This window comes from Cydia pomonella, chromosome 14 (assembly GCF_033807575.1).
Source record: "Cydia pomonella isolate Wapato2018A chromosome 14, ilCydPomo1, whole genome shotgun sequence".
Classification (NCBI taxonomy): domain Eukaryota; kingdom Metazoa; phylum Arthropoda; class Insecta; order Lepidoptera; family Tortricidae; genus Cydia; species Cydia pomonella.
The window spans coordinates 4,146,105-4,157,698 of NC_084716.1; the positions used below are offsets into that span (position 1 = coordinate 4,146,105).

At 40.1% G+C, this 11,594-nt stretch overlaps 1 protein-coding gene across 1 annotated transcript in view; it reads right to left on the bottom strand.

Moving 5' to 3' along the window:
* Positions 1-8,375, bottom strand: part of LOC133525318 (uncharacterized) — a 28,254-nt gene extending 19,879 nt beyond the window's left edge. Inside the window, exons 1-2 of the mRNA XM_061861606.1 lie at positions 7,564-8,375; positions 4,533-6,966 (exon numbers count right to left, since the gene is read on the bottom strand). Coding sequence (XP_061717590.1) covers positions 4,533-6,966; positions 7,564-8,375 — 3,246 coding nt within the window. The remainder of the gene's footprint in view (positions 1-4,532; positions 6,967-7,563) is intronic.
* Between the last annotated feature and the right edge of the window lie 3,219 nt (positions 8,376-11,594).

An 11,594-nucleotide genomic window follows, 5' to 3' on the forward strand; every position in this document is an offset into this window, starting at 1 on the left:
TTTAAGACCAATCTTTGCAATTATTTTCTGTCGAGCCGATTTCGTTCAATCGTGTATCGAGTACGACCACGGTCTTTGAAATATAATTAATATGAACATATATTTTTCTTACTTGACTAAAACTAATAGTCTTTCTTAAAAAACTGTTTAAGTAACATCAATTTCAAGGACATTGGGTGTTGACAGCCTCTTAAACGTATCTCTACTATTTTTGTTTCATCTTGTTTCTTGTACTTCGATGAAATCACGAGGACTTTAAAGCCTGACCAGTAATATATGATCGCGCGCCATATTATTACGTAATTTCTTTGGAACTCAATTTTTTATACTAAACTGAACTGTCACCCAATACATGAGAATAACAGCGCCCTGTTGATAATGTTCATATATTTATGGTCGGGCTTTACATAGGTCGGAAATCAGAGGGCTTACCGCGATCATAGAAAGTCGACATTTCGTTATTTCCTTATCTTTCTTGCATATTGAAGCGATAGAGACGGCAAATTGGATGACCACTTTATGAATGAATTCAATCATGGTCCATGCAATTTTGCAGATCGCTGTAGGTACAGATATCGATGAAATGCGATATTTTGGACGTAACCGGGAAATGCGTTACAACGAGGAGGCATATCTTTAAGGCAATGTCTTACCTGGCCGCCTAGCCAACGTGCATATCGTTCACGCTCCGTGGCGAACGAAACGCAACTGTCACAGTCGCACTAATATGGAAGAGTGATAGAGAGAGATAGCTACGCTACGCTACGGAGCGTGAACGATTGTAACGTTGGCTACGCGGCCTGAGCGAATAACTCGCGAACGCGAAGCGGCGCGGCGCGGCGCGGGTGAATTCAATCCTTTCATACCTATGGAATATGGAAGTTTCCTACGTGGGCGATCTCCGAATGCCATTGGGCCGCCGCGCCGCGTCGCGTCGCGTCGCATTTGCGAGTCATCGCCCACGTTGTAAATAATCACTTCTGTCTAAAACGAAAACTTAACTACCACTTTTATTTAAACTTCGCACATTAAAACAAAGCTTTAGGTACTTAGAAGCTGTCAATATCTAAACGCAGGCATGTTCTCTGTATTGATACTCGTAGTTACGTAATTTAAATCGTGGGTAGCCGTGAAATCATCGTGAGTACGTAATTATTATTTTGAATCAATCAATTCAAAACCCACGTGATTACCCACAATTACGCACTTTCTAGAGATAAGTTCTTTATATTATGCTGTGTGACGTAGTCTTAATATGTTTCTCCTTTTATATGAATAAATTTGGTAGCGTAAGTATGTGGATGTCATAATCTTCCTTCTTGCCACGGCTTATTAGGGTCTGGTGTCCGCTTGGCAACTAATCCCTAGAATCGGCGTAGGCACTAGTTTTTAAGAAAGCGATTGCCCAACCCAGACCTTCTACCTCTCTGACCTCTCTTCTCTGACCTTCCAACCCAAAAGGTAAACTAAGCCTTATGGGGATTAGTTCGATTTCGATTCAACGAAAAGCGACTGGTAAATATCAAACGACTGAAATGATATTTCGTCCATGAGTTCCGAAAAACTCATTGGTACGAGCCGGGGTTTGAACCCGCGACCTCCCGATTGAAAGTCGCGTACCTAGGCGTTTAACGCTAGGCCACCAGCGTTCTTACCTTAGGTATACATATAATCCACAGTTTTTTTAAAACCGCATGGGTATGGCGATTTCAATACAGATTTTGCGTTTTAAGGTTAATGAAATTGTGTGGAAATGACATCTATCACCGTACCCAACCGTTTGGAAAATACTATAACACTCTACTGCAAACTTAACATTTGTGAATCCTGTCAGTTTGAGTTCATAATTTTGCAATTGCCTGATGAAAAAAATCACGAAAAATAGGTAACGTTTTTTTGAGTGTTTATTTCTTTATTTCCACCTACTGTTTGTAGAGTATGCCAAAGAAAAAAAACTGGACAAGTGCGAGTCGGACTCGCCCACCGAGGGTTCTGTACTCTTAATATTTGTTGTTATAGCGGACAGAAAAATACATCATCTGTGAAAATTTCAGCTATCTATCACGGACAGCGGAGTCTTAGTAATAGGGTCCAGTTTTACACTTTCGGTACGGAGCCCTAAAATTGATTGATTGATACCTACTTGATTAAAATGTAGATATCCATAATAGTAGGCGGTTAGTAATCACAAGTAATCAGACAGGTTAGATGATTATCGCTCATAGAATGGCCGACTATTGCCTATTAGAGAAAGTTATAGGCACTGTTTTGGGTTTTGCAATAGACTTTCATATTTTTTGCAGGCAAACTATGATTGTAATCAACATACTAATGACCGCATTGCCCATAATAGTCGTAATAGTACAACTCATAACTGAAATAATATCGTTATGACGTTTAACCATTGTTATCATTCGTCTATGTTCGGGTGTGTTCGAATACGGCCTTCCTCTCGAAAATTTAGAAACTGAAATTAACAAGATATTTTAAAGGGTATTTACGTTGTAGGTACGAACGAGACTACAAGTACATACCTATACAGGATATTTATTTAGGTCACCTGCAATTACGAGGTGAATATTTTGGTCATGTTGAGCAGCCGCGTCTGTCTGTTTGTATGTATAATTGTAAAAAGGCCCAAAAAGAAAAGCACTCTTGTTGACTATACAATAATGTAATAAATTCAATAGAGGTACAACTGTTATAAAAGCTTGACAATAATTAGCACCGGCCAGACGTCATGTTTCTCGGAAAAATCTTAACACCGCGATCTAGGATTTTCAACACATGGTATAGCGACATCTAGCAGGCAATTTGACAACTAAAATTAACTTCTTGCAAATAAAGTTAGGAAATACATACAGAGGTTGGACATTCCGCCCACCAAGGACAATAATAATACAAGTGTCCTTATTTCCGCCCACCATGAGACAACTAACTCTAACAAAAAAACAAAATGTCATGTAACATGGCACAGTGGAAAGTAATTGTAACATGTGATATCCAAAATGTATAACTACAAACTCAGAATTATTACACTGCAATAGTTTGCATATAAATTGAACCAATGATACCAAATAAAAAAAAAACCTCAACTTATATTTGGCAAGAAACAAAACACAAAAAAAAACTTAACTAACAACCTAAGATTCTATTGGCAAAAAACATAGTTTGCTAACAGGTCGTTTGATAATATTCCCTTTGCAACGTAAACTAACTACTCTAGTGATTCCATCCAGACCTGGGTGTTTATCAGTGACTACACCATATAACCATCTTGCTGGAGGGAAGTTATCTTCCTTTACTAACACCACACTACCTACCACTGGCTCGGGAGTTTGATGAGCCCACTTATAACGGTGGTAAAACTGAGTCAGATATTCACGCGACCATCGGCGCCAGAAATCTTGGACCATTTTCTGTGTTAGCTGCCATCTTCTTAAACTACCTACATTGGTACACTCATAGTTAGAGTCCGGGACAAGTACTAGGGGCTCTCCAACCAGAAAATGCCCAGGAGTGAGTGGTATAGGATCATCAATGTTGCTACTATTAATTCTTGACATAGGCCTTGAGTTAAGGCAAGCTTCGATTTGAACTAAAACTGTTGCCATTTCCTCAAATGTCAAGGTGGAATTTCCAATCACTCGTCTAAGATGATGTTTTGTGGATTTGACTCCCGCCTCCCAGAGGCCTCCAAAGTTTGGAGAATGTGGAGGAATCCAATGCCAATTAGTGGAATTTGTAGCAAGCTGGTCGGCAATTTCCACAGCTATGCTTGATCGTTCTTCGGCGTATAACTGCTTCAGCTCACGAGCAGCTCCTACGAAGTTTGTTCCATTGTCGCTCCACAAATCAGCGCAATGACCACGGCGTGCTGTAAAGCGTTTAAAGGCCGCAATAAATCCTTGAGCTGTCAAGTCACTGACTGCTTCAAGATGTATTGCTCTTGTAGCCATACAAATGAAAAGGCAGATGTAGCCTTTGTAAGAGCGGTGGCCTCTTCCCTTTGAGGTGCGCATGTTTATTGGACCAGCATAGTCCACACCACTCTGAAAAAAGGGGCGATTGACAGTTCCTCGAACTGACGGCAGCTGTCCCATCAGTGGATGTCGCGATGCAGCAGCATAGCGAGCGCAAGTCACACATTTTCGAACGAATAACTTAACGGAATTGGTTGCTCCAATGACAAAATATTTAGATCTCAAGTAATTGAGCATCAGTTGTGGGTTGCCATGCAGAGTTTTTTCGTGCGCGTTGTCCAAGACCAAAGTTGTGAAGTGCGACTTATGTGGAATTATAACTGAGTGTTTCATTTGTTCACTGATTCCAGCATGCTCTAATCTTCCACCAACTCTCAGGATACCATCTTCATCAATTATAGGGTTTAGTGAGGTAAGTTGACTCTTCTTATTAATTGTTTTATTTTCGTTCAGATTTTTCAATTCTTCTTTGAAATGATTCGCTTGAACAATCTTAATACACATCTTCAAAATCTCTTGTATTTCAGTGCTTGTTAACCATAAACTTACTTTTTCTTTTCTAGCACATTTCAAGAATCGTTTACAGAAAGCCAGAACGCGTAGCAGTTTCCACAATTTAGAAAACCTTGAAATAAGTGTTTCTTCGGCATCTGCTGTGACATCATTACCACAAGTATTCACGAAGCATGCTTTATTGCTTTTTTCTTCTAACTTCGTGTCCTTTATGTTTGGTTTTTTGTAGCTAATTTCTTTATTTTTCAGCCACGACGGACCTTCTATCCAGAGTTCTTCTTTACTCAGGTGCTGTGTACCTCTAGACGCGCAGTCTGCAGAATTATCTTTCGAAGAGACATGGGACCATTGGTGCGGCTCAACTGATGTTATTATTTCAGATACACGGTTGGCGACAAAAGTTTTCCATCTATTTGGACGACTATTTAGCCAAGAAATGACCACTGTGGAGTCAGTCCATGCATGAATGTTTGCCTTGCTGATACTCATAACATCGGCTACTTCAAGCAGCAATTTGGTGAGTAACACAGCCCCACACAATTCCAGACGTGGAATAGAAATTTGTTTGATAGGAGCCACTTTAGTTTTGGACGTGATCAGTGACACGTGCACCTTTCCTTCTTCATCTACAGTCCTCAAGTACACAACAGCAGCAAACGCTTCATTAGAAGCGTCGCAGAATCCCTGAAGTTCCGCAGTCACATTGGATCTAGCGTTGTTCCACCTAGGCAGCTTGAATTCGGTAAGTTGGTTTAGACTTTCTCTGTAGTTTAGCCAATTCTTCAGTAATTGTGGTGGAACTTCATCATCCCATTCGATTCCCGAAAGCCACAATTTCTGGATGAAAATCTTAGCCACTATGATCACTGGAGCCAACCAACCAAGTGGATCAAACAGCCTTGATATGTCAGATATGACACTTCTTTTTGTTACAGGAACTTTGAGTGGAGGAAGCTGTACCGAATATTCAAATTCGTCATTTCTGCGATTCCAGACCAGTCCCAGAATTTTCATGACAACGTCTATCTTCAACTGGAGACTTCCTTCCTCTTTGACATCAGTTTCTTTCGTGTAACGCATTAATTCTTCATTATTACTGCTCCATTTCTGTAATTCGAATCCACCATTTTTCAAAAGTTCATTCATCTCTTGGTACACTACTTTACCCTCTTCTACAGATTCACACCCTGTTAACAAATCATCTACATAAAAATGCTTGAGGACCCTATCAGCAGCATTTGGATACTGTGATCCTTCATCGTGGGCTACTTGCTGAAGAGCACGCACTGCGAGATGGGGTGCTGATGCCGTACCAAAAGTGACTCGGAGCAGTCTCAAGTGCTTTATCTTCTCCCCCGAGTTTTCACGCCATAGGATGCGTTGAAAATCTACATCGTCTTCGTGCACTTTCACCTGCCTGTACATTTTAACAATGTCTGCTACCAGACATATAGGATGGCAACGCCAACGAAGGATGGTATGACGCAAAACGGGTTGCAGAGTTGGACCTACTAATAGGTCTTGATTTAAGGAAACGCCATTAGAGCCAGGACAAGACGCGTCATAAACTACCCGAAGCTTTGACGTGGATCTGTCATCTCGGATGACAGCATGATGTGGCAAGTAAACTGCATCTGGGTTGTTCTCCTGTTCTGGGGGAACTTCTTCCATGTGTTCTAGCTCAAGATATTCATTGATGACATCTGAGTAGCGTTTCTTCATTTCAGGATCTTTTGCGAACCTCTTTTCTAATTGGTTGAGACGCCTAGTTGCAATAGGCACAAAGTTTCCGTGTTTGCAACTGGGATCTTGATCACGAAATGGTAGTTTCACGATATATCTACCTGTGCTATCACGTTCAGTGGTAGCAGTAAAAAATTCTTCACATTTCTTCTCGTCTTCAGTGTAATGTTGCTTGAGATCTGTCGTATTGTGGTCAGCCTCGAGCTCCCAAAATTTTTTGAGTAACTCATTTTCATCTAAATGAATGTGGTTAACGCTAACGCTTTTACGAATTGCCGACTCACCTAAGTGAGTTGGCCCCGAAACGATCCAGCCTAAAGACGTTCGCTGAGCGATGAGTGCTCCCTGTGGAGCTTTGATCATTTCGTTTAAAAGTATTTGACCGTACACCTCTCCTCCTAGGAGCAAGTCGATTTTGCCGGGAATGTTGAATGTGGAATCTGCTAAATTTAATTTAGACAGTTCAGACCACGAATCAATGACAATACATTTTCTCGGCCGATTCGATGTTACCTTGCCCAAAACATGAGCATGCACGTTCACTTCAAAGTCAGGTTCTAGGAGTGATGAAATTTTTACCTTTACCACCGCCTTAGAGTTCACAGGTGAACTCTCTTCACCGCCTAGACCCGTGACTGTGCTCTTGTGGGAAACCTTGTTTAGTCCGAGCAATTGTGCTGCAGACTCCGTTATAAAAGAGGCTTCCGAGCATTGGTCGATTAAACATCTGAGAGTTATACCTGAACCTGTTTTCGACTGAGCTTGAACCAAAGCCGTTGGCAAGAAAACTTGCCCACGACTGGTCGAAAAACAAGTCGTTACATTATTGGGCTCATCACACGATAATGATGGAGCTGTTGTTGCATGTGCAACAATACTGCCTTCAACCGATTGAGTAGGTTTGACTTGAGAATCGGTTGCTTGAGTGCTAGTTTTTGGGTGCAGTAAAGAATGATGTTTGCGCTTGCAAATTCGGCATCTAGTAGATTGGCGACAGGAATATACGTTGTGACCTGAACCTAAGCAATTGAAGCAAAAATTACCGGACTGGATGAAATCACGTCGAGCATCAACATCGATTTTTGCAAAACCTTTACAATTACACAATTTGTGATTCTCTGAACAATAGCCACAAGAAATTTCAGTGACATGATGCACTTTAAAGTTGCTACTACATTGTGCATTGGGTTTCTTTGAAACAAAGCTAGTCTTCGATGATTTCCCATCAAAACATTCGAGTGCCCTAAATCGGGTTTCTAAAAATTCTCGAAGTTGGTTGAGTGTGGGCAAATCTTCAGAAGACTCGCTAACCTTAAGTTCCCACTGTTTCCTAGACTCGTTGTCTAATTTAAGACAAATTATATGAATCACAATTATGTCCCATGTATTTGTGTCGATGCCTAAGTTGTTCAATCCATTTAAACACTCATTTGTAGTGTCCAGCAATTCTTTGAGTGCATTCGCGGACTCCGTCGTAATATTCTTCTGACTCATGAAGCGTTTGAGAATGCAGTTAGAAAGATACTTCTTATTATTATAGCGCTTTTCCAATTTCTCCCAACATGCGCTGTAATTATCCTGCGTGATCTGTACGTGACGCAAAAGCTGTTCAGCTTCACCGACTAAATAACCTTTCAGGTAGTGCAATTTTTGGACGTCGTCTAAATCTCTATTCTTATGGATGAGCGACGTGAATAGATCTCTGAAGCTAATCCACTCAGAATAATTTCCTGAAAACGTAGGAATTGAAATCTTTGGTAGCTTTACCATCACCGATTTGCCTTGATTAACATCAGACTTATTCTCAATTGTGGTAGACTCAGTGCTCTTTCCAGGAATCGAAACATTTAGTTTGTTTAAGGCAATCTTAAGATCCGACTTATAATCCATGAATAACTCTTCCGCATTAGAATATATGTCTTCAGTAATATACTCGCTGAACTCAAGTGTAGTAGACTCTTGAATGATTTTAGTATGAGTTGACACAAACTTTTCCCATAAAGATTCTAAGGTTTCTAATCTTGTGCTAAGATAATCTACAGAGTTAAGCCGTTCCTTAGGCGATTTTTTAAAGTTAGTTTTAGCCTTATCTATTCTCAAATACAAGTCCTGTTGCACTTTTATAAGAGCCTCCATGGTGAAATTTTCTAAGTGTTTGGAACTTAGCAATATCTAGGCAAAATTGGGCGTGGATTCCCCGTCGTTCCACTTTCTTCGAAACTATTCTAAGTCCAAACTTGCTACGAATTTTTCTATGTCCAAACTTGATGAAATTTATTCAAAGTCCAAATTTGTTGAAATTTCACTAAGTTTTTGACAGTTGCACTACTTAATAATTGAATGTACTCACGGTTGTCACTTCACTACGTCACACATATAATCCGCTTACGTCATACTGCTGCTTCTCACCACTGACGTCACGATGCATTTGCTTACGTCACACGCTGCTCCGGGAAACATAGGCTCTTCTCGCCTTAACACCGCTGGCAGCAAACCACTACCTTGCCCGGCGTCCGTTGGCCCGAAGTTTACCGAATCCACTAGCCGAACTCATCCGGCTCGAAGGACCATGTAAAAAGGCCCAAAAAGAAAAGCACTCTTGTTGACTATACAATAATGTAATAAATTCAATAGAGGTACAACTGTTATAAAAGCTTGACAATAATTAGCACCGGCCAGACGTCATGTTTCTCGGAAAAATCTTAACACCGCGATCTAGGATTTTCAACACATGGTATAGCGACATCTAGCAGGCAATTTGACAACTAAAATTAACTTCTTGCAAATAAAGTTAGGAAATACATACAGAGGTTGGACAATGATCACGATAAACTCAAAAACTACTGAACGGATTTTCATGTGGTTTTCACCTGTCAATAAAGTAATTCTTGAGGAAGGTTTAGGTGTATAATTTGTTAAGTTGTACCCGTGCAAAGCCGGGGCGGGTCGCTAATAACCGATATAAGACAACGTGGCCCATCTCTACCGTCCTTGCCTCCGAAATTCATCCAGGTTTGTATATCACGTCGATATAATATAACCGATATAAGCTGTAGCCCATCCCTAATACCGTTCTTGCCTCCGACATTCACCCAGGTTTGTGACATACACCGTGACAAAACCAATAAAAACCGTGGCCTGTCCCTATCGTATCGTACCGTATCTACCGTAAAGAGTGGAAAGATAAGATAACACCAAACAATATAGCATATATTCTTAAAAAGGAAATGCTTAAACAATTAAATTATTTTAACTAATGCATATTTATGTTATTTCATTTAGTGCAAATGGAGCAGCCTGTATCGAGTAAGCGTGGACCGGTTCTTGTTTTGCTCGGCCGGCCGGTATGATAACAAACGCGCTCAGTTTATGATATTTGCAATTATAATGTCATTTACGAATTGGATGTATATGTGTATTGCATTGTATTTCTACTTAATTATTAAATACTGCGGAATGGAGTATCGAGACAAACCATTGTGGTTTAACGATACTTTTTGATCAAATATTCTGTAATTGTGATTTATCTGTAATAAATAAAAAAAAAAAAAATATCGTCCTTACCTCCGAAATTCACCAAGGTTTGGGATTATACGTCGATATAACCGATAAAAACCGTGGGCCATCCCTAGCGTCCTTGCCGCCGAAATTCACCCAGTAGGGCTAATATGGTCGGTGTTTTATCATCTGTCATCATGCCTGTCACGTTCTAACAAGTATGTAAGTGCGAAAGTGACGCATGACATGACAAGTGATAAAAATGCGACCATGATGAAAGATGGTATGTGACCGCCGCTGGTTTGTGAAATACGTAGATATAACCGATATAAGCGAACGTGGCCCATCCCTACCGTCCTTGCCTCCGACATTCACCTTGCGCATCGATCGTTGCAGCTGTCGCCCGCCCCCCCTCCGAGGCCGCGTCAGACAGAAGGGCACACCTCGAACCCTCCCATACGTTCCAAGGCCGATTCAAGGCTAAGAGGATTCGCTCGATTTCGAAATCGGTGGTTATGCTAATTATTTACCGTTTCGGCTTACAGCTTCATAATAAATTAATAAAGTGTAATTGGTATACTGTAACCGTTCTTGTGGAATTAAATGAATAAATAAATAAGTAAATTTATTTGGACAAAAATTCTTTCGCATGTCCAAATGTTCTCTCTATACTTAGGTCGCATTTCTCAACCGATTCTCGTAAAATTTGGAGAACAAATTCGATAATAATATAGATTTTTTTAAATTGAGTTTTTGATTTTTTTTCAATATGGCGGAGCCATGGGTGTTGGCGAGGTCACAACGAAATGCTTTGTGTCTCTCTTTCTTCTAAAACTTAGTGTGACAGTGAGAGTTGCGTTTCGTTCGACACGGAGCGTAAAGGATTGGCATGTTGACTACACAACCAACTCTATTACATATTCTTGTAATGTCATCGGAATTCCTTTGAACCGAATTAGAATTTGACCCACTTCTGATTTCCGACTGAGCTGAAAATTTGCATACCAATGTAAGGGATGACAATGAAGTATTATGGTACCATCGAGCTGATCTGGTGACGAGGTGGGCATAGGAACTATGTGATGAGACAACGCGACCTAATTGTGTTTTTAGAATTGTATCGATGAGTCTATCCAGTCTTGTCCTTTCAGTTTTTGAAGAGATGCAAGCCAGAGGCTAAAAAGCTAAATTTCTTATATAATAAGGGTAATAATATATATGAAAAAAATGCCAGGATGCAAAAAGTTGCATAATTCAGACCAGTCGGCACCTAACACTAAAACATCAACAGTTCGATCAACTGGTCGATCACCTGAACGGGGAAACGTACGCGCAAGGCCGTTTATAAATACACTCCCGTCGCTAATGCGGAAGACTAATTCGAATTAACATTTTATTATTCACACTATATAATTATAGCATTAAGCTAGCGTAGTTACAGGTCTGCTAATTAATTTTTGAATCTAGATGTGCCCGTGGCTTCACTTGTTTGGCATTAGGTAAAAAAAAAACAAATTCAAAAATGTATTCTGCGAGTTGACTTCAAGGGCTCTTTTACAAGCCAATACAACGTTAATAGTGTCATGAAAAATACATACTTAGCAACATTCATAAATACAACAGCCAATAGGTACCTGGGTTAACATTATAAAATAAACAATTACTAGTCTCTATGGTTCATGTTACATTAAATTTGGAGATGTAAAAGGTCCCCAATGTCAAAGTAGTTACTAATAGGATTTTAAGGTGTAAAGTCTCTCCAAATGAAATGTATACTAAGTAAATCGCGTCTCATAAACGAATGCTACAGTACCCCTAGTGTAAGTTTTATCGACATCATAACGTGACGAACGCGTT